This window comes from Pelodiscus sinensis, chromosome 1 (assembly GCF_052426305.1).
Source record: "Pelodiscus sinensis isolate ZL-2025 chromosome 1, ASM5242630v1, whole genome shotgun sequence".
Lineage (NCBI taxonomy): Eukaryota > Metazoa > Chordata > Testudines > Trionychidae > Pelodiscus > Pelodiscus sinensis.
This window is the reverse complement of record NC_143052.1, coordinates 201,644,474-201,668,627: the sequence shown is the minus strand read 5'-3', so window position 1 is coordinate 201,668,627 and position 24,154 is coordinate 201,644,474. Positions and strand designations below refer to the sequence as shown.

Below are 24,154 nucleotides of genomic sequence, written 5' to 3'. Positions count from 1 at the left end.
TGATAAGATCTCTTTGCTGCCACTGCATAGAATGTTATTAGTTGCTTTTGGCTAGAAAAATATTTATAATAGCTGAAGAGAAGATTTAAAGAAAAATTGACCTTTTCCCTTCAGCATATTAGCAGTACCATATTTGTACTTGGAGACTTCAGGCAGCCCCTCCCTGTCAAGGATCAACCATGTCTGAGTCAATGTTTTTTTTACCAGGAGTGTGGTGAGCTGCTCTTTTTCCCCATCATGTTTACAAATAAAGAGCCAGATTGTTGGCAAATAAAGAGCCAGGCAGCATTTCCCTCTACAAATAGTCTTGTTGAAGTAACTGAGTGGCAGAATCTGGCCACAAAAAGCTTACATTTTCAAATGGAAGAAGTGGGCTGTGCCCACGAAAGCTCATGATACCATCTACATGTTTTGTCAGTCTATAAAGTGCTACCAGACCATTTGTTGTTTTCTAAGTTTTTCCAGTTACAAACTAACTCAGCTACCCCTCTGAAAATTTCCAAACTGGTTTTTCAGTATATACGGGTAGTCCCTGGGCTACGTGGATCCGACTTACGTCGGATCCCTACATACGAACGGGGCTTTTCTCACCGCGGAGGACACGGGCGGCAGGACCGCCCAGACGCGCTGCGATCCCGCCGCCCGCGTCCTCCGCGGCGAGAAATGCTGCTCCGCATCTCCCTGGTCTGCTGGGGGGACTCTCCCAGCAGACCAGGGAGACGTGGAGCAAAGCCGCCCGCCGCCCGCTTCTCCCTGGTCTGCTGGGGGAGGGGTGCAGCTAGTGCGCCCTCCCCCCCCCCCCCCCGAGCAAACCAGGCTTTTCTCGCCGACGCCTGGGATAGAGCAGCTGGGGGGCTGCCGGGTTGGTCCCACAGCGCCGAGGTGCGGCGCTACTGGACCAACCCAGCAGCACCCCAGCTGCTCTGCCCCAGGTGTCCCCAAGTCAGACACTGCTGAAACTGACCAGCGGCTGACTACAGGAAGCCTGGGGCAGAGCAGCTCTGCCTCGGGCTTCCTATAGTCAGCCGCTGGTCAGTTTCAGCAGCGGCTGACTTGGGAACTCCTGGGGCAGAGCAGCTGGGGTGCTGCCAGGTTGGTCCAGTAGCGCCGAGGAGCGCTGCGGGACCAACCCAGCAGCACCCCAGCTGCTCTGCCCCAGGCGTGTCCGATTCAGCCGCTGCTGGTCAGTTTCAACAGCGGCTGAATCTGGACGCCTGTTCAAACTTACATACAAATTCAACTTAAGAACAAACCTACAGTCCCTATCTTGAACGTAACCAGGGGACTGCCTGTAGTCCTTGATTTTGTTGTTGGTTTGTTTTCTGTACAGGAAAGAAGAGTTTAAGAAAGGGAAGGAAAGGATCTGCACAGCTGCCTTCTGGGGGTATGTTAGAGGTCATTATCAAAGAAGCCAAAAATTTAACAGCTGTGAAATCAGGAGGCACCTCTGACACATTTGTTAAAGGGTAATTTTTATTTTCTGATATTTTATACAGCACATCAAGAGTAAAACTAACTTTTGCATTGAATCCTAGTTTATGTGATCAGTACCATTTTGGTCTGATAGATACTGAACTTTACTCCTGAAAAAGAACTTGCACCTCAGAATGGAGTTCAACCTTAAATTCTCTTTGTCTGCAGTATTTAAATTTAAGTAATAATATATTATTTGAAATAAGAGCTTTAATTTTACTTGTAGACTTCAACATGTGGCTTTGAAAGGTAACATTAAAGATAACACTTAAAAAAACCCATGAGTATGTGATATATGTACACCTGCTATATATACATGTCTGCAACACAGTATGATTTCAATCATGCAGTGTGTATGGTTTTTTGCTATATACATATGCCTGATTGTTATTTATCTTTCAGCATTTAGAGTATGAACTTTAATATTCAAATAAACTTCCTGAATAAACAACAAATATTTGATATAGGTACATGCTTGTATCTATAATATAAACATAATTCTGAGCATGGCACTCAAGGTGTTAAATCAGGGATGGGCAATCATTTTTTGCTGGGGGCCACTTCAGAAATTTTTGAAGTGGACCCGGGCTGCACAAGAAGGGGCAGGGCCACAAGCGGAAGGGGCGGGGCCAGGATACTTCCCCACCCACAGACCCTGTTTAGTCTGGGGGTAGGGGAGCTTGTGAAGTCTTTGCACCCCCCAGAGGTTCCCCCTAGGCACCCAAGCTGCTGGCAGGGAGGGAGACTTCACGTACTCCCCGTTCCACCCCCAGGCCAATCAGAGGTTGGAAGTGGGGGATTTGCAAAGTCTTCTCCTGCCCTGTGAGGAACGTGTGGTGCTTCTAAGCACTGCGTGCTCCTGGCAAGGTGGAGGAAACTTCACACACTCCCCCGACCCCAGATCCTGATTGGCCTGGGGGCAGGGGAGCAGCAGGACCTCCGTGGGCCGGATCAAACCTCTTGGCTGGCCGGATCTGGCCCGTGGAGGCCCTTTTGCCCACCCCGGTGCTAAATGAATAAAATGGGGAATAGAATGTTCATCCTTGTCATTTTTCTGTCAGTAAAAGCTTTCATAGTTGCCTGTTTTATGTACAGTGGTGTGTTAGTTATAGTCTGCATGTTTTTGTTGAAGTGAACACCTCGATCAAGTTTCACCTCTTCTCTGGACATAGCTAAGCCATTCCTCCAAGAATGGTAAATTGTTCCTGGGGTCGTAAACATATTTCTGAGGAATTTTTTTTTACTTTTTTGCAATAGCTAAAATTGTCTTAAATGACAAATTGATTTTTGCAAGTTTTCCTGGAGCAGATATACTTAGAAGTCATTGTAAGGTTTTCACTCTACACCTCCCATTCACATGATCTAAGTGCTGTTCTATCAATGTACTCAGAACATTTTTTGAGGTACAAAGAGCAATCTATAGGCTTATTTTACATTGATTTGCCCAGTGCAGCTTTCTCTGTGGTTGGCTTTAGTTATGAGAAATGTGTTTTTGTTTAAATAGAGAAACAAGGAAAAATTATCTGGTCCCCCACTCTCCTCTCTGCAGCTTGTACACACATGAGATGTGGAGTTTACACCAGACTAAGAGGATTTTTTGTTTTTGGAGCCTCTAGTTTACAAATTGGCAGCATATCACTGTTGCTGACTCCCTGAACTGTCTCTGGTTAGTTCATCACACACATCTGCTGTTGTTGGCATGGGTTGTTTTATGTAAGTGGAGTTTGAACCAGTTTCCTTTGGACAAACAATTTTCCATCAGGTTACCAGGTTTTTTAAAATATATTTTCTATAGCTCAGATCAACCCATGAACTGTACTGGGAGAAGGGTAAATTCAGATTAAAGAGATTTGTCTACTACTTTGACTTTAAAAATAATATATTGTGTTTACAGATTTTCAAGAAAAGAGTACTCTGGTAAAAATAGAAATCTTATGGAGTTGAAAAAATCATCAGACTTCATAGCATCAGAATCTTTGTGTTTTAGTGAGGAATTAGATCTGTGGTATGAATGTAAACATCGACTATCCGATAAGAAACTGCTTCTCGGATAGATGACAGGATAGTCAACTAGTCGCTTCCCCCCCTTGCTGCTGCTATCAGACAGAGGCAGTAAATGGGGAGAAAAAGGAGGGTACTTCAAAACGGCAGCGTCACACAGAGCCCGGGATCATCTAGAGTCCCCAGCTGACCCCAGGCTCCATGTGGCGCTGCCCCCTTGAAATGCCACCACGGTGTTTCAAAGGGGCAGTGCCACAGAGCTTGGGCTCAATTGAGGAGTCTCCAGCTGATCCCGGGCTCAGTGTGGTGCTGCCCCTTGGAATGACATAGGGTGGCGCTGCCCCTTTGAAATGCCACTATTGACTAATCGAATAGTCAATGCAAAAATGCATAAACTATTCAATTAGTGAAATACACGCTACTTAACATCCTTAACATAAAGTTATGTCAATGCAGAGGGGATGATACCATCTCACTGACCAGCTGCTAAATTCCTTCTCTCTCACCCACTTATTTTTGCCCAAGATCAATTAAATGTGTTATCACATAATAGTGTTGCTTCTCACCATGAATCTGAAATGCTTACTCACATGGAAAGGTATTGTTTTCCATGAGGAGTCCCATTGAAATGTAGAGTTGTGTGGTTAAAGGCAGCATCTGAACCTGAGATACAGGAAAGCTGATTCAATTCCTGTCTTAGACCCGGACAACCTGGACAACTTACTTGATCTCACTTCAACACCGCTTTTTGGCATGCTTAGCTTGACTTCAATGGGTTCTTTGCTGATTTGCAGTTGGAATTTCTCTGTGTCTTGGGTTTCCATCTGTGGGGATGATATGACTTCCTTTCTCCTATTTTTGCTCTGTTTTGTCTATTTAGAGGAAAAGCTCATCAGGGAATGGACAGTTCTTACTATATCTTTGTACTTAATTCAAAACTCAATGGGGCCCTCTGTGATTTTGGTTGGACTTCTAGGTGATGCTGTAATACAAATGATAAGGATGACTGACCTGAACTCCCATCTACCTGTTTATTTTCCTCTCTTCGTCTTTCTTTCTGTCTCCCTCAGGTATCTGCTCCCAGATAACAGCAAAGCAACAAAACATAAAACTCCTGTAATAAAGAAGAGTGTGAATCCCCACTGGAATCACACCTTCACTTTCAGCGGCCTGAACCTTGCAGATCTACACAGCGTCTGCCTAGAATTGACAGTCTGGGACAAGGAGTCACTCTCCAGCAACATCTTTCTGGGAGGTGTCCGTTTGAGCACTGGAAGCGGTAAGGGCCCCATTTGGGAATCATTATTTTGTTCAGCACATGTCTCATAGCCATGTACAGTATGTGAATTTTGTGAATGAAGGGCACAGAGGTGGTATTTGAAAGAAAAAAGGGGTGGCTTAAAAGCCAAAAGGCAATTTACTTCCTTATGATAGCAAGTGAGAGACATGAGTTTGCTACCCACTTATAACTATGCTTCTGAAGTCAACCAAGACTGGAAGAACTAGGAAAACACATCTTACCATCTGAGATATGAGAATTTCATTTTACTCAACAGTAACCCTTCTGGATGATGAATGAGCTGCTGTGGAGAGTGAATCATCCATTCCTCCTCACATTGGTGGATAGTGGTTGTAGGATAGAACCACGTTGGGAAATGTTGCTGGTTTCTGCCCATGTATTTTGTGACTACCAAGAGGAATTTAGTCTCTAGGTCAGGGCTACTCAACTTTGGAAGTTCCAGGGGCCACAGTGATACTCACAGCACATGCCGAGGGCCGCAACTTAAGCGTGGTTTCCTATACATGCAAATATATATTCATAAGCTTCTTTCACATTGACGGGCGTGAGTACAAAGATTACAGCAAAACTACACAACACACAGGCCCCATTTAAGTCAGTTCTGCTGATATTAATAAAATGCAATATTTACCTGATTTCCACACATATGACAGCACTTTTAATGAGTAATGACAGTCCAGGAATTTAACTACTAAAACGCATATCAATGACTACTTTTTTTGTTTTGGCTCCCACCCACGGGCTGTGTGTACCCAAACTGCATCACGGGCTGCAAACAGATGGGCCATGGGCCGCATGTGGCCCATGGGTCACGTGTTGAGTAGCCCTGTTCTAGCTCCTTGGTGACATTCCAATGCCTTTTAGGTTATCAGATAAATACATTGCTTTTTGTTTTTTAAACTTATATAGTTTCATTTTTTAAAATCACAATGGGAGGATACTGGATTTACAGCTAAACCCCAGCCAAATCCAGGCTGGCACATCACCCTTTTTATTACATCATTATTTTTTAGATAATTTTAAAAACTTAGTTCATTTACTTTTGAAATTCTTCTGGTTTCTTTGTTGTTATTTTCCTTTTATAATCTGCCAGGTTTTCTTCTTCGATAGATAAGTAAAATCTCTCCTCCCCAGAAAATAATCCACAATTTTTGTAAGGCACATGCTTTATAGTGTGTCTTGCACGCAGTAGTGCAGTGAAGGAGAGTGTTGTCTTTCTGTATCCTCTTGAGAGAAACAAGGTGGGGGGAGGTAATATCTTTTATTGGACCAACTTCTGTAAGTGAGACACTGGCAAGCTTTGGAGCTGTACAGAGATTATCCTCAGGTCTGGGAGAGGTACCTATAGTGTCACAACTAAACCAAAGATTGAACAGATAGTTTAGCATAAGTAATTATCTGTGACACCCTTGTTTCCTTTCCTAGACCTTAAGAAAAGCTCTGTGTAAGCGCAAAAGCTTCTCTCTCTTTCACCAACAGAAGTTGGCCCTGTAAAAGATATGATCTTGTCCACCTTGTCTCTCCAATGTCTTGAAAGTGACAGGAGTACAACAATCCTGCATATACCTTCTTGAAACAGATAAGGAGCCATATTGAGTTACATCTCACTAACATGCCAAAACTCTCCATATTTTTTGCATTTGCAAGGTTTAAGTAACGGGAAGGAAGTGGATTGGATGGACTCTCATGGGGAAGAACAGCACCTCTGGCAAAAGATGATTGACAATCCTGGCACCTCTGTAGAAGGTATATTAATGCTGAGATCTAGCATGGGAAAACGCAGACTCTGAGAGCAAATGGCTTGCATAAGGATAAACTGATGTGACTCTTAACTCTTGTGGGGTACCACAAGGACACCTGGCATTAGTGGAATTCAGTCCGTTGTAACTTTCCACATGTGTAAGTGGGGAAGAAAGACTCCTCTTTGCCTTGGATTTTGAGGCTTCTGAGTTGGATTATAATGCATTCTGCACTTTCCTGCATCTGTGTTCTTAAGCCGATGTTCCTTATACTAGTGAAACTCTTACTGAAGTCAGTGAGAAAGCTACCTGAATATAGAATACAAAATCAGGCTTTGTTTGTTTGTCTCGGGACAGAAATATGGTCTAATAATGTAAACATCCATGAAGAATATGGAGCAAGCAAATGCATTAGTCATTTGATGACTAATGATTATTTATGGTATACACTAATTTGAAGCAAGTTTGGAATTCAAAATGAGATTACAAAACCACTAGATTCCAAGCAGTCTGAATGAATAATTAACAACATCCCTTCCCTTATATGTTCAGTAATTTGAACTGTTTCATTATAGCAAGCTTTGCAACAAGCATCACTACAAGAAAAACAGCAGCCATTTGGGTATTTAGAAATAGGTGACAGATGTGCTGCTACAAAATAACAGGAATGCCATACTCTGTGTTGATGTGTGCAAGGTATATTTCAGTGCTCCATTCAAGCTATGGTTTCCCCATATCAAAGAGTCTCTTATGAAAACAGATTATTAGACATTGCTAAGCAGCTTCCAGAACTAAGTGCCATCACTTATGGCTGCCTTTTAACTTTTGTTTATAACTCATTTAATAATTCAGATATCATTGTACAGAGGCGGAGAGAAGTTCAAACAAGTGCCATAACTCATGAGATGATAGTGTTTTCCTACACGTGCAGTTTTAGGTTTAATGACTAAGGCCCTAATTCCGCAAAGCGTATAGGGAAATGATGTAATTAAGTGTATGGTTAACTGCTTTGCTGAACTGGGGTTTAAATGGGGAAGTTTTCTAAATGGGTTGGAATCCTGTTCAAGCATATCTTGCTGATTTATTAATTACTAATCATGATATGATTAGGAGTGGTATTTTGCTGCTGGAATGATATGAGTCTTTGCACTTATATTACTAATGCATTTTAATATAAAATGTCTTACCATTTCAGTTGCTCCTTGTTAGATGGTATAGTTGTTCTTTATTAATTTGGTTTCCTAACGACTGCTTTGTGTAATGAGATCTGTCTTGCTTTCAGTACACAAGGGAATTGCACACACCATCAATCTTAAATTTTCTGCTTGCTAAGAACTAGACTCTCATGTTTACAAGCTAGGGATGTAAAATCCTGCTCAATCAGTTAACCGGTTAAACATTACATTTAACTGGTTAACTGCTTAACTGAGATCCTGAAGGCAGGGGGCTGCTCTAGCCCAGCATGGCATGGTGGGTCCGGCTGGACTAGAGCAGTCCTCTCTCCTCCCTGCCTACATTGGATAGGGAGCTTCTCCAGCCTGGCCACACTGCTGGTTAACCAGTTACTGGTAATCATCCTCTGGTAAGCTGCTTCCTTGTTAATTGGTTACATCCCCAGTACAGATAGAGCAGTGTTTTCTATATATGCTGATGGACTGTACAACAGCAGAACTATAGAAAGGCAGAACAGTTGATCCTTACCAAATATGGTATTTTCAGATTTATGTGATTCACTAAATTCAGCACTTATATGCTATAGTTATGGGCACCTTATACAAACTTCAGAGACAGCAATAAATTGAGTAAATTAAATTTCATCTGAATGGTCCATAATTAAAACTTGCTCCCTGTCATCAGCTGTAAATGCATTTACAGCTGCTCTCATCCTTAATTTACTTTTGGGAGTAAGACAGTATCACTGTGAAAAATATTTAGCAACCACAAAAAAAAACCAACAGCCAATAAAAAACCCTGTCGTCTCCACTGCATATATAAGTCCTTCTCTCTCTGTTCTTCGTTTCTCATACTATCAGAATTCAGAACCTAAAGCTTTTTTTAAAGAAGTGCTAACAAAATAATTCTTAATTAAGAGGTAAAAATCCTGTCATTCACAATCCAACAATAGCTGAAGCTCCAAGTTTTAATAACCTGAAATATTAATAGCTAAATAACATCAACTTTAGTTTTGTATCTGAAATTGATGAAACAGAAAAACAGATTTCTAAAAATTTAAGACACGATTTTGAAAAGTGGCGAGTGATTTTAGTTGCCTAATCTGAGATCATTTAAAGGGCTATGATTTTTAAGAAGTGCTTAACTCATCTCCTCTAATAATCATACCCCCTTATAGTAGCTCCAGTTGGGTACCCAAGATCAGTAGTTGCTTTAGAAAATCTTGGCTTCAATTTCTTTATTCTGTGTGTCTGTTTACATTTGTTTGGTTTTGGAGTTTCACTCAGGGCAGTAAAAGGAGAGTAATCTGTTTCTAGTCAATTTTACTCTCCTGTTCTAATGCATTTTCAGAGGAGGGGGTACTTTTATTCACAAAAGCCACAATGAATTTATAATTTAAAGTATGCCCTGATACAATCTTTTATTAAATGTTTCTTTTGTTTCACAATAATTCTTTAAAATTCTTCAACAGTTCTCTCTCCCAAAAATACCCTACATTTGGGGCCTAACCTACCCCTTCTCTTTAACGGACTCAAAGTCTGGATTTCCCTAAGGGGTTACATCACAAACAGATGTTTATTTTCGGAGTGGTTACATTATACTGACATGGAGGCTCAAGCTCTGTTTTCATTTGCTAAATTTGTTGTTTGGCCAAATTTTAAAAAGGGTAACAGCTATTAAACTAAAGAAAATGATTGAGGGTAAAATTCTGACCTTCTTCAAGACAGTGGGGATTTTGCCACTGACTAATCCAAGATTTCACTCTGACCCTATAAGCTTGTGTAATATGAGTCAGATAATAAAAAGGCTCCATCCATTATCTGTAGGTTATATTAAGTATGTGGAATAAGATCCTACATTCCAAGTGAGAAGTATTTCATTTAGGAGGCTGTTGTTTGTTTCTTTGGATTGGATCTGGCCAGTGCAGTAATAATGTCCACAGCTTAATACAGTTTATTTTTTGTTTTATTTTAATGTAGGCCTGTCACACATGGCTCTAACTGAATTAATGCTCAGTAAAAAACAATGCTGTAAATCCCAACAGCAACACAGAAAACTTTGATCTGGAGAAGTGTCATTAGTACATTTGTAGAAAGCATTTGGTGTGTGGAAAACATTGACACATTAATAATACCCTTTATGTACCTGTTCTGTCTCTCCTTTATATAAATGATGAATGGGATGGGGAAAAGCATGAGAGAACTGATTGTACATCTGGAGTTTTGTTTTCCAGACATTTGATTAATTGTTTATAATTCCAAGCTATTATGTTCTGTGATCACCAGACTGAACACTAAAATGGTCAATAAGAGACCAGGTTAAAGCCTCCCTTATGAATAGATTTGTGGCACTGAAACTACATGAATAATTACTCAAGATTTCTGCAGAAATCTTAATCGAATTACTCTTAAATATAACCTTGATTTATACATTCTAGTTCTGAATAACAAGACCTGGCACAGTTGATAGTTCTAAACTCTTCTATCACAAAGTTTTGTATTGCTATTTGAGAGCAAGAATCTATTTTAAACAGTATTGATTTTTAAAAATGAGTCAAGCACAATGCAGTGTATTAAAATATGTATTTTTCTAACAATTTAACTACAAAGCTTCATTCTCTACATTACTCTTCCCCAATAGTCAATGGGTTTGACTTATTTTAAAAAAAGCACAACGTTACAAATATTTTAATAAAACACAATAAAATACAAATATCCCTGTAAAATTTTGAGCCAGAGCAACAAACAGTTCCTTACACTGCCTTGTCTTTGCCCATTGCCCAGGCATCTTTTCTTTAATTAGACTGGACATTTGATCAACACACGCCTTTTCTTTGCATAGCTGATGGACCATGGAAGAGATGTTGCAAAAACTTAGAGGGTGTCATTCCATCCTCCTTTGAGACTTTTGCTGTCATTTCTTTTCTGTGATCCCATCGCAAGAGGTTCCAACATCACTTCCTCAGTTGGCATCTCAGCAAAGTGATTTGATGCCACCCTTTTTGAGGGGCTTTTGCTGGCAAACCTGAGAGGCAGGCTTTGGGTAGTAAGAGCTGTTTATCATGGTGCATTGATTAAATTAGAATCCTATCGCATCGTATCCCCTTCGATAAAGATTACACTAAGGAGACACAAAGGTACCCTGAAACACAAGTGTTAAAGATTTACATATGTATAGTCTTACATTCTGTATTTCCCTGCTTGGTTAGCCTGTGTCATTTGCCATGCTTCTGTGTAACGTTCTGGAAGAAGTTTACAAAAGTACAATAGTGAAGTAAGCTTTGAATATCCTACATCACTCATTGGAAAGAACTGCAATATAGTATGCAGACAATTAAAAACCATGTTCCCTCCCTGATTCCATCTTCTCTTCCTTTTAATTCTGGATCACATCCACCATTAAAAAGGGGGTTCAAAGTCATAGTATCACAGTGTCTTTCAGCTCACATGCTACAGTGAAGATTGCACCTGAATCTTCCCATAGTTCTCCCTCCCCAATGCATCCCTCCCTCTAGACCTCTGTCAGTCCTCTACTAAGGATCATGACTGATAAGTCATATTCTTAAATTCATTGCTGCCTCTAAATGCTGGCTTCACATGGTAAGGACCCTGAGCTGTCACGGGCCCACTTTCATACTAGCCCTACTTCTCTTCCTCAGTGTAAAAGACAGATGAAGTTTTACGTTCCAGCCTGGAATACTGGTTTTTAGCTCTTTGCAGCAATAGCACAACACTAACACTCAACCCAACAACCACCACCAATCAAATGATTCTTTCTTAGCATTGACCTGCATGCAGAATGATAGTAATGCATTGGAAACCCTTACGCCTTAGGTTTTTAAAAGCAAAACATATTGAGAGATGCTGAGAGCAAAATGTAGGACGTCTGGGATACAGGCTGTGGGAAGGGGTTGAATCTGAACAATTCCAGTGGCGTATGGCAAGCTGTGACTAGTAATAATGTATTCTTTCTTAATTGTCCATGAGATGCTCTGGACCATGTTAGCAGATTCCAAACACTGTGCCCAATGGGTTCCCTGCCTAGTGATTGATAGATGAAGGGTTCTGTCTAATGTGGTGGTCATAATGTATGTGGAGCTACATAGTGTATACTAATGCTAATACATGAACCTGAACTTGTGAACAAGTGGCTTTTGGTTCGTTTTTGAGATTTCCCATCCTGTCAAGATTTTGATTAGCTATTACAGTAGTTCTCATTTGTGACCATGAATTATGCGCCAATGCATGCCTCTAGACTTCTGAAGAACTTGATGCTTTTTAGCTTTAGACTGTTTTAAATGGCATGTATGAGATCCTCTTTTACTTATTTTTGGGGTTTAACAACAAAATTAGTCTTTGTTGCAACAGTTAGAGAATACCCTGTGTCCTTTTATTCTGAATTCTTTCCTATTTGGGCTCTGTTGCTTGTTCTCCATTGGGTACAATTAGAGTGGAAATGAACACTGTTAGCATTTAGCAACATCGCATTATAAGCGCTGCCAAAATTTAGCCAAAATGTTTGTGCCTAACATGCTCTTGTCCTTTCCTGTGTACTGTACATTCAGACTTGTGGATTGTGGAAGAAGGTTGATGGTGAACCCATTTGTAGTTATTGTAAAGCACAATGTTATTTCTCCTACAATTAAACTAATTAAACATGGTATTTGTTCCTGTCTCCGCTGAAATGCGTTACATCAATCCCCTTACAGTGAACATGCTGTTGCCTTTTTCTGACAGTGATGAACAAGGGATTTGATCTACATGCAGCTAGTAATACTAAATGTATGCTATGATCTATGACCTGATAGGTGTAATTTCACTGTACTTCTCGTGTGTACTTTTCTCTTCTTTTCTCTTCTCCTTCCTGCCATGTGTGTCATTTTTTCTCCCTCCCTTAACTGTTCCTTTTTTTGTTAATTTTTAGATTTTTTTTTTTTGTTATGAGTAGATTTAATGTTTGTGAAAGGAACGTTTACTAGTGCTGGTTTGAGCCAGGAATACATTATTCTTCACTATCCATCACAAAAAGTCTTGGCCCAAGGCCTCTATAAGGACCCTCTTCTACCTGTTACATTATAACAAGCACCCGGTCCTTTCTAAATACATCCAATGTGAAGGTGTCATCCACCTAGAAATCCAGTTGTATTCAAAGGGTTAACCTTACAGCTTTGTGTTCTTACTAAGCATTACTTGTCTGTATAAGCAACACTGCTCTGTTTCAGGTTCATTCACACTTTCATTCATGTCATACAACAGATGTGGAGTAATGAAATTGTACCAACCTGGCTTTATCAGTATCACTCTGGCTTGCCCAGGTGAATGTCCTGGTCTCATCTTCTAGATTGCTCTCTTACTTGGTCCAGTTAGCTTTAACTGGCTAGGTTAGTGAGGTTTGTTCTTCTGATCTGACTGACCAAAAAACGAGTCAAGACAGAGAATTCCCACCCCTGATAAAGTTTCATCTTCTGATGAGAGATTCTGGGCCTGCCTTGCTCACCTGGTTCTGAGCTAGCACAGCAGTCTACACCTCTGACTGAGTCTGTCAACTTCATAGATGTTGGCACGACTTACCTATTTCTCACCCCAGCAGGTCACTCAATACTACAAAAAGCCTCTGCTTCTCCTTTTTCCCACAATTCCTATCTAACTAGTGTACACGACTGGCTCGGCACTTCCCAAGTTGTCCACAAATTTAAAACAATCTTGCTGCAAGTGTGGCAGAGGGGAGCTTTGTGAACCCTTTTCCAGCTCCTCTCTGGCTCCCACAGCTTCTGCAAATGTAACCTGACGGGTTGATAGCCGGCCTGCAAATTCCTATTCATAACTTCCTCCCCTTTTCTCTCACCTGATACACTTGACCCCAGTTTCTCTGGGTAAATCCCAATACATATGGACTGACCTGAACCCATTTAAAAAAAAGTTCCACCCAAGTGCTCTTGTGATTTACTAATCTGTATGGTATGCACTTTGTGCTCAGTACAAATGCCAGCTGTCCTTCCTGGAGCTCCTGCTTCTCTCTGGTATTCCTCTATGTTTGTGTATTACTGCTTAGTTTTATTTAGATATAATTGGCTACTTGTTGGGTTTTAGAGTGGGAGTTCTTTTTATCCACTTACTCCTTTCAGTGCCATGGGCCTTCCTGTTTGTAAACTTTGGGGGCTGTAGCACCAGTGAGTGGCAACAAGCTACATATCAAAATAATCTCCAGTTACATCACTGCTTGTACCAGTTTTCTTGTGTGATATGGATGAGAAACCCAGTGCTTAGGGATTAACCCGAAACAACACAGACATGCCTTATGCAGACTTAAAAATCGTCTCCCGTTCTTCTTTGAAGCCATGCAGCCTTGCTGCTGATGTGCCCCTTCCAAAATGACACAGAACCCTAGGACTGTCTGTAATCCCTGTGTCTATGTCCTGTAAATTGTTGTAATAATCTGTCTAGACAGTATGACATAACACTCTCATATGATGTACATATATGAAGTGCATTAAGAGTTGTGTGCTGGAAGTATGACTAAAGTGTGTTCAAAGCAGGCAGGTCAGGGGGAGTTGTTTAGGAGAGACTTGTTTAACAAAGGTGCATGTGTTGACCTCAACTTATAGATAAGCAGCAAAGAGAACCATCACACTAACAAGGGAGGTGGGAGACTGCAGGAAGCAGAACTGTTTGCATTTTATCAAACACCAGCAGAGTAAGAGAGAGCAGGAAATTTTTATCATCAAAGTCCATCATGCCTTTCTCACTGCTTCACTAAACTTTACTTAGAGGAGTATGCTTCACATGAATCCATTTCAGAAGTGCACTGGACTGTAAATGAAAGAGGCAGAGAACCCAGAGTTCTCCTTTTCACCTAAGAAGACAAAAGAACCAGCTATTTAGGGCTTCTGAGGGAGATCCTGCCCAATGGAGTGTGGAGTCAGCCACCATCTTGCCGGAAGATTATAAGGATGAGAAGAGCCATCTTGAACAAAGCTTGTCCCTTGCTAGGTGAAGTTTTCACTTTTATTTGCATTTCTAACTTTGTCTTATAATCGAACTTTCTTAAAATCCTGCCTGCTTCTGTTAATAAACTTTTTTACTATGAATCTGTACCAACAGCACTGTGTTTGAATTAAAGTAAATGTTAACGCCAGTTGATGCGGCAAGCTGTTAAGTTTTATCTCTGTCAAGTAGCAAATGGATCTTATTCCTCTGAATGTTGCGTGGAGAGCTAAGCATTGTAGCCCTGAGTTGGTCAATTGATATGCTAAAGGAGTACCCTAGGATGATAAGTTTGGTGTGGAGAAACTAATGAATTCTTTGCATTCGTCTTCATGGCTGAGGACCACCAGGACCAGACGGCATTTACTCAAGAGTTCTGAAAAAACTCAAAATGTGAAATTGCGGAATTACTAACTGTGGTTTGTAACCTATCCTTTAAATCAGCTTCTGTAAGATAGTTAATGTGACACCAATTTTTAAAAGGGGCTCTAGAGATGGTCCTGACAATTACAGACTGGTAAGTCTAACTTCAGTTCCGGGCAAATTGGTTGAAACCAACAGAATTGTCAGACACATAAATGAATATAATTTGTGGGGAGAAAGTCAACATGTTTTTTGTAAAAGGAAATCATGTCTCACTAATCTACTGGGATTCTTTGTGAGTGCCAACAGGCACATGTGGACAAAGGGTGTTCAGTGGTTATAGCGTACTTCGATTTCCAGAAATCCTTTGACAGGGTCCCTCACCAAAGGCTCCTAAAAAGAGTAAGTTGTCATGGATAAGCAGCGAGGTCCTCTTACGGATTGATAACTGGTTAAAATACAGGAAACAAAGGGTAGAAATAAATGGTAAGTTTTCAGAGTGGAGAGTGTTAACCAGTGGTGTCCCCCAAGGGTCCATACTGGAACCCATCCTATTCAACCTATTTATAAAATGATCTAGAGAAAGGGGTAAACAGTGAGGTGGCATAATTAGCAGATGCTACAAAATTGCTCAAGATAGTTAAGTCCAAAGCAGACTGTGAAGGACTTCTAAAGTATCTCACAAAACTGGGTGACTGGGCAACAAAATGGCAGATGAATGCAAAGTAATGCATATCGGAAAACATAATCGCAACTATACGTATAAAATGTTGGGGACTAAATTAGCTGTCATCACTCAAGAGAAATCCTAGAGTCATTGTAGATAGTTCTCTGAAAACATCCTCTCATTGTGCAACAGCAAAAAAACCCAGAGTATTAGGAACCATTAAGAAAAGGATAGAAAATAAGACGGAGAAGATCTTATTGCCTGTATATAAATGCATAGTATGCCCACATATTGAATACTGCATGCAGATCTGGTCATCTCATCTCAAAAAAGTTCAGAAAAGGACAACAAAAATGATGAGGACTATGGAATGGCTGCCATGTGATGAAAGATTAATAAGACAGGGACTTTTCAGCTAGGAAAAGAGACGACTAAGGGAGGATATGATAGAGGTCTCTAAAATCACATCTGTTGTGGAGAAAGTGAATAAGGAAGAATTATTTACTTCTTCCCATGACACAAGAACTAGGGGGGGGTCACAAAATGAAATTAATAGGTAGCATGTTTAAAACCAAGAAGTTAAAATATTTCTTCACATAACACACGGCCAACCTGAAAAACTCCTATCCAGTGGATGTTGTGAAGTGCAAGACTATAATAGGGTTCAAAAAAAACCTAGATAAATTCATGGAGGATAGGTCCATCAATGACTATTAGCTAGGATGAGCAGGGATAGTGTCCCTAACCTGTTTGCCAGAAGCTGGGAATACGTGAAAGGGGAAAGATCACTTGATGATTCCCTGTTCTGTTCATTGCCTCTGGGGCACCTAGCATCGGCCACTGTTAGAAGACAAGATACGGATGGACCTTTGAAGATGAACCTTTGGGGCTGACTTCTTATGTTATATTCTTATGCAGAGCACACAGATTTGGGAAAGTTTAGGACTTGTGGTGCATTAGAATCATCTGCTCCCCATAAACTAAGACTGGCGAAGACTAGAGTGTGTCTGTCAGCTGGCAGGGTGTTGAATCGAAAGAGGTTGAATCAGAACTGTCCAATGTTCAGAAAATGTAATATATGCTGACTGCTGTCTTGCTCTCCCAAGCAGGAAGCTATGAATAACTACAGCATTTTACAGCACTCAGGATTATAATACAAGTGATGACACAACCTCTCACTGGTCTGAATTGCACTCCAGAATGTGACAGTCCCACTCCCTCTTCAGGGAGCAAGGCACCAACTTTGCCATGGTTGATGCTTCCTGTTCCAGCCAAAGTGGCCTATAGGGACTATGCTGATGGAAGGAGTTAATCCTTGAGTCATATCTGAAATGCTGAAAACACCTGCCAAGCTAGGGAACAAAAGACTGAGGTAAGGATCGGAGCCTAGAAATGATACGGTGTTGAAACTAAATAAGGTGGTCAACTCTCAGAATTTAGTGTTTTTCTCAGTGTTTCTTAAACTTTTTAAGACCAAGGAACACCAAGGATTTTTTGTTAAGGAGAGAGAGAGAAAGTGGTCGGAGGAAGTTACTGAGCAAAAAAAAAGAGTTTCCTGCCCCTTTAAGGGCAGCCATTTTGAACTCTGTTCTCTGTGGCACGCTACTGAACACAGTTTACGAAACACTGGTTTATCTTCATTAGAGTGCGCATATGTAAAAATGGTATGTGTTAGTACTAGGGAGGGGTAGAATGCTGCACCTTGCCTCTCTTGAAATGTTTACTCCATTTTCATTTGTTTGCTGTATAATTTGACACTTTCTCATCAAGGTACTGAGCTATAATAAATCTGCAGACTGATGTTATCAGTGAGTTGTCTGACATTAGAGCAACAAGCTATTTGTATTTTAATATAAAAACTAACCTCGGGGGGCAGAGGGAGGAGCAAACTTCAACAATAAGGACACAGATATTTCCTTTTTCCCTTTAGACTTCAAGTACTTGAGAGAGAGAGAGAGAGAGAATAGTAAGGTTTCTCTTATAAACAGCTAGTTAGGTTCCCACTGTGTGTGGGAAAATTATGCCACAGAATTGGTTTATGCTTAAGAAAAAATGCTGTCTAACATAACCAATGATAGCTGCTATTTCCATCACAATTTCTTGAGAAAGTGAACTGCCTTCCTGGCTTAAAACATTTGGCTTTGCTTTAATATGCTAGTGTTTGCAAGAGGAATTAGTTTCTCATTCGGTGCAGTGTTGGTGTAGAAGCCCTTGTTATGTGCTAGAGTTTGTTGTATGAAACAAACCCTCTCAGTAAAAGATGAGAAATCTCTGTGGGTCCTGCTTCTGGAAACAATCTGTATCCTTTATCACGTATCCATGTTTTAAAAGAGTTTTTGTTGAAGTAGGCATTCCTTTTTATTCCAAACCTATTACTTGCACATCTAAGGGAAATGTATCAGAGAAAAGACACAAGCCAATGCTGTTCCTGCAGGGAGGAATTTTCTGTTCCTGGTACTTATGAACTGTCTTACTAAATACCCATTTTGTAGGTTTCTCTAATGCTTGGAACCATTGCACAGTGTTATTTCTGCTGGAGCCGAAACAGTGTCGATTAATGTAAGCCTTGAGTACTGGAACAGATCTCCCAAGGATGTGCAATATGCAATTGAATCTACCTCTACCTAAATTCATGACCACAAAAACCAAAGGATAATTAAAAACAAAAAAACCCATATGGGAGCTACATGTACTCTCAGATGTAGAGTGAAATCATTTTAAAACACATGTATAGTGTATTCCTAAATTCTTGCACAAGTACAAACAGATATCATCTTTCTCTCCAAATGCAAACGGATGGACATTATACCAAATGGACTGAAGGTGAAAAATCCATTGCTATCTACATACTGCACAGACTATAGTGAGAGATTATGCCATATACTATCCAAAAAACTGAGGAACCACCTGATCAACATCCTGTACAGCAAACAGGAAAACATCAAAAAAGAGCTCTCCAATCTGGAGTCTCTCATAAAACACCAACCTTCTGCACAAGTGGACTTTAAGACAGGAGATCTACATTACACACTTCACTTCTCTACAGAGGAAAAAGGACTGTAAGCTGTCTAAAATCCTACCTGCCACATGGGGCCACAACAATGGTACCCCTAACTCACCCAGAAATATCGTCAATCTCTCCAACTACACACTCAGCTCGGCAGAAGAATCTGTTCTATCTCGGGGACTCTCTTTTTGCCCCGCCACCCCACTAACATGATTCAGTTCTGCGGTGATCTGGAAGCCTACTTTCGCCGTCTCCGTCTCAAGGAATACTTCCAACACGACACTGAACAATGCACTAACACACAGATACCTTCCCACCAACAGCACAAGAAGAAGAACTCCACATGGACTCCTCCTGAGGGCCGAAATGGCAGTCTGGACCTTTACATAGAATGCTTCCGTCAACGTGCACAGGCCGAAATTGTGGAAAAACAGCATCGCTTGCCTGGTAACCTCAGTCGTGCAGTACGCAATGCCATCCACAGCCTCCGGAACAACTCTGACCTTATAATCAAAGAGGCTGACAAAGGAGGTTCTGTTGTCATCATGAACAGGCCTGACTACCTAAAGGAGGCTGCCAGACAACTCTCCAATACCAAATTCTACAGGCCACTTTCCTCAGATCCCACTAAGGAATATACTAAGAAACTGCACCATCTGCTCAGGACACTCCCTAAACAAACACAGGAACAAATCAACACACCTTTAAAGCCCCGAGCAGGGTTGTTCTGTCTATTACCCAAGATCCACAAACCTGGAAATCCCGGACGCCCCATCATCTCGGGCATTGGCACTCTCACTGAAGGACTGTCTGGCTATGTGGACTCTCTACTCAGACCCTACGCCACCAGCACTCCCAGTTACCTTCATGACACTACGGATTTCCTGAGAAAACTACAATGCATAGGTGATCTTCCAGAAAACACCATCCTAGCCACCATGGATGTAGAGGCTCTCTACACAAACATCCCACATGCAGATGGAGTACAAGCTGTCAGGAACAGTATCCCTGATGATGCCACAGCACAACTGGTGGCTGAACTCTGTGAATTTATCCTCACACACAACTATTTCAGATTTGGTGACAACATATACCTCCAGACCAGTGGCACTGCTATGGGCACCCGCATGGCCCCACAATACGCCAACATTTTTATGGCTGATCTGGAACAACGCTTCCTCAGCTCTTGTCCACTTATACCCCTTCTCTACCCACGCTACATCGATGACATCTTCATCATCTGGACCCATGGGAAGGAGACTCTGGAAGAATTTCACCATGATTTCAACAGCTTCCACCCCACCATCAACCTCAGCATGGACCAATCTACACGGGAGGTCCATTTCCTGGACACCACGATACAAATAAGTGACGGTCATATCAATACCACCCTATACCGAAAACCTACCGACCGCTATACTTACCTGCATGCCTCCAGTTTCCATCCCGGACACACCACACGATCCATTGTTTACAGCCAAGCACTGAGGTACAACCGCATATGCTCCAACCCCTCAGACAGAGACCTACACCTACAAGATCTTCAACAAGCATTCTGTAAACTGCAATACCCACACGAGGAAGTGAGGAGACAGATCGACAGAGCCAGACGTGTACCCAGAAGCCTCCTGCTACGGGACAAGCCCAAGAAAGAAACCAACAGAACACCACTGGCCATCACCTACAGTCCCCAGCTAAAACCTCTCCAATGCATCATTAGTGATCTACAACCCATCCTGGACAATGATCCCTTGCTTTCACAGGCCTTCGGAGGTAGGCCGGTCCTTGCCCACAGACAACCCGCCAACCTGAAGCATATTCTCACCAGCAACTACACACTGCACCATAATAACTCGAACTCAGGAACCAATCCTTGCAACAAACCTCGGTGCCAACTCTGCCCACATATATACACCAGCAACACCATCACAGGACCTAACCAGATCAGCCATACTGTCACTGGTACATTCTCCTGCACATCCACCAACGTAATATATGCCATCATGTGCCAACAATGCCCCACTGCTATATACATCGGCCAAACAGGACAGTCCCTACGTAAAAGAATCAATGGACACAAATCTGATATTAGGAATGGCAACATACAAAAACCTGTAGGGGAACACTTCAATCTTCCTGGACACACAATTGCAGATCTAAAAGTAGCCATCCTGCAGCAAAAAAACTTCAGGACCAGACTTCAAAGAGAAACTGCTGAGCTACAGTTCATCTTTAAGTTTGACACAATCAACTCTAGATTAAACAAAGACTGTGAATGGCTTGCTAACTACAAAAGCAGCTTCTGCTCTCTTGGAATTCACACCTCCAGATCAGCTGCTAGAAGTGGGCCTCATCCTCCTTGATTGGATCCACCTCGTCATCTCCAGCCTGATCCTGGCCTGCATATTTATTCCTGCCTCTGGAAATTTCCACTACATGCATCTGACGAAGTGGGTCTTTGCCCACGAAAGCTTATGCTCCTACACTTCAGTTAGTCTATAAGGTGCCACAGGACTCCTCGTCGCTTTTCCTAAATTCTTTGTCACCCCAATGAGAGCCGGAGAGGTCAAGGGAATGTTATACCTTGAGAGCTAGCTTCTCATGCCATTTTCAATGCTTTAATGCCATTAACTTAATTGGAAGCATGCCTGATGTACATTTACATAAGTGAGTTCATAATCCAGCATCATGTTTCTTGATAAGTAAATGAGCAGATTCAACTTCCATATAGAAATTGCCAGATCTAGTATATATTTACACAAATTGTTCCCTGGGATTTCTGTCTTCTACATCTGAAGGGCATGTACGTGCCTGTTCCTAAGGGACAGCACCACAGGGAATTCTCTCACATACAAATAATTGTCTTTGCATCTAGACTCAGGGCCTCCCCCTCAGTCTAGTGACTTTACCCGGTGTCTTCAGAGCCTTGGTCTAGTGACCGCACCGCTTCCCCCATTCAGGATGGCCTCCAACTCTCTCTCCAGAGAGAGGATGCAATTCAAGACACAGACAAAACCATTGTCTTCTGGCCCCATTTATAGTCAGAACGGAGAAGAGCTATTTAACAGCAGAACAGAGGGGCTAGAGAGGATGAAAAAAGTGAGCACAAAAGGTCCAACTCCCCCACACATTTGCATTAGAAAGCACAATACCAAATGTCAAATATTTGGTCGTAATTGTTCTTTACCTCCATGTAATCAGATAGAGCAGCTGCTTTCATCATGCACAAGAGGGGCATACATGGCCCTCATGGAACTACACTTCTGCGCTTCAATCAGGAGCACAACTACATTTTTAACCACTTCAATTAATTTCCTTTTAATGGTCCAGTGATGTCACTTTTGAGAATTACTGGCATGAATAGCAGCTGTATGTACTTCAAAAGTGAGCTGCGGCAGCTTGTAATTCAAAGTGTATTTGAAATTTGGGTGCTGTCCTTTGCTGAGCAGCAGCAGAAAAAGAAGAAATTGGCCCACTGATGCTGTAGGATAATTTACACATTTTCTTGTAAAGGCTAGGTACAGATGGGCTAATTGCCCTTTATGTTCTCTCAGTTGCAGGAGCCTTCTGGAAAGGCAAAGCCGAATCAACGTACATGTAACAGAAGCGTATAAAACAAGAGGATCTACTTCAGATATGTAAAATCCCAGTTAATTGGTTAAACAGTCAACCACCTCCAGCCCCATTGGTTAACCAGAACTGGTAAGCCTCACCTATTAAGGGTGAGGCTTACTGGTTAACCATTCATATCCCTCATCTACATCTCCACCACCCACTACAGCTATTAGCACATAAGACTATGAGGTGGCAATTAGCCCTCAGACTGTAGGGCTGTGTCTACATTGGCATGATTTTGCGCAAAACCAGCCACTTTTGCGCAAAACCATGCTGCCTGTCTACACTGGTGGGGAGTTCTTGCACAAGAACAGTGACGTTCTGAAGTGTGAAATCAGGGCTTCTTGCGCAAGAACTTTGATGCTCCCGCTCAGGAATAAGCCTTCGTGTGCAAGAGGCCAGTGTAGAGAGGCAACATGAATTTTTTGCGCAAGAAAGCCCGATGGCTAAAATGACCACCAGAGCTTTCTTGCGCAAGAGAGCATCCACACTGGCATGGATGCTTTTGCGCAAAAGCACATGCCAGTGTATACGCTCTCTTGCATTAAAAGTATTTGCGCAAAATCTTGCCAATGTAGATGTAGCCTAGAAAATTATATAAAAGGGACATTCAGGCATCGTCAACTACCCCTAGGGCACGTACTAGTATTCCTGCTGTTTCACAGTTAACTTGTGTATAGAAATTCTTGTGACGCTCACTTTGCTTCCAGCGGAGTGACTATTCTTGCATATGACTAGCAGGCTTGTAGGGCACCAATTACAAAGTAGAAACCTTTCAAACACTTCCAATCCTCCTAAGGAAAGAATAGTGTTGAATGGCTTAATTCCTAAATTGATAATATGTAGTTCAGTGTTTTCACAGCTTTGGCACCAACTGTATGAGTGTGTGTGAAGTTATGCAGAGTGGGCGATCTGAAGAGCCTGTCACCAAATGAAAGCTTGGTCTGTCTCCAAGGTGAAGGAATAGCAGAATACATCTATGGGGAGAAAACATTTTTCCATTTACTCATACAGCACGAAATGCAAAAACATTGCCCTTCCTTTCTCCCAAAACCCAGGGCTTTCCTGTTCATTTCTCATTCCAGTTAGAATTGCTCTTGATTTTACAAACCTTACAGCAAGATTTCTACTTTAGCAGGTGACTTTCTACTCTCTTTCAACCCCTTCTATGTCTCCCTATTCAGATCTCTGGGGCTATGTCTACACTGGTGGGTTCTTGCGCAAGAACGGCTGTTCTTCTGCAGAGCGTCCACACTGTCTGCCTGCTCTTGCGCAAGAAGGCAATGTGGACACCTGGCAGGGGTTTCTTGCACAAGAAAGCCCTGCGGCTAAAATGGCCATCAGAGCTTTCTTGTGCAAGAGAGTGTCCAAACTGCCATGGATGTCCTTGCACAAAAGCACATGGCAGTGTGGATGTGTTCTTGCACAAGAACCCGCCAGTGTAGACATAGCCTGATTGTGTAGGTGCCACCTTTTCTCTTCTGCAGCTCTTGCCATCTGCAACAGCCTTCCACTCTTAAATTCTATGAAAAAAAGATCTGTTCAGCATTGCCTGTGCACCTACCTGCATGTCAACCACTGTTTGTTATTGTAATGGTATTAATCTCTGCAAAGCATCTGAGATAAAGAACACTACAATTCAGAGCTGCATTGTACAACTGGAGCAGAAGATAACTAGTTGTGTTGAGGGATTCTGAATTTTGACCAGTGTTTCAAAGTCTGGAACAAAATTTTCAACACTGCCCTCTGTATTTGGATCCGGGCTTTTGATTTGGCCAGACTCCCTAGTTTTTGAAATCCACCTTTGCCCATAAAAGGAATTTTAGTCAAAAC

At 41.7% G+C, this 24,154-nt stretch overlaps 1 protein-coding gene across 4 annotated transcripts in view; it reads left to right on the top strand.

The window, feature by feature from the left end:
• Positions 1-12,346, top strand: part of SYTL5 (synaptotagmin like 5) — a 153,719-nt gene extending 141,373 nt beyond the window's left edge. For all 4 annotated transcript variants that reach the window (XM_089774612.1, XM_089774611.1, XM_089774615.1 and 1 more), the window contains exons 15-17: positions 1,331-1,466; positions 4,545-4,753; positions 6,422-12,346. In XM_089774612.1, the coding sequence (XP_089630738.1) occupies positions 1,331-1,466; positions 4,545-4,753; positions 6,422-6,564 (488 nt within the window). In that variant the 3' untranslated portion in view covers positions 6,565-12,346. The remainder of the gene's footprint in view (positions 1-1,330; positions 1,467-4,544; positions 4,754-6,421) is intronic.
• The last annotated feature ends 11,808 nt before the right edge of the window (positions 12,347-24,154 follow it).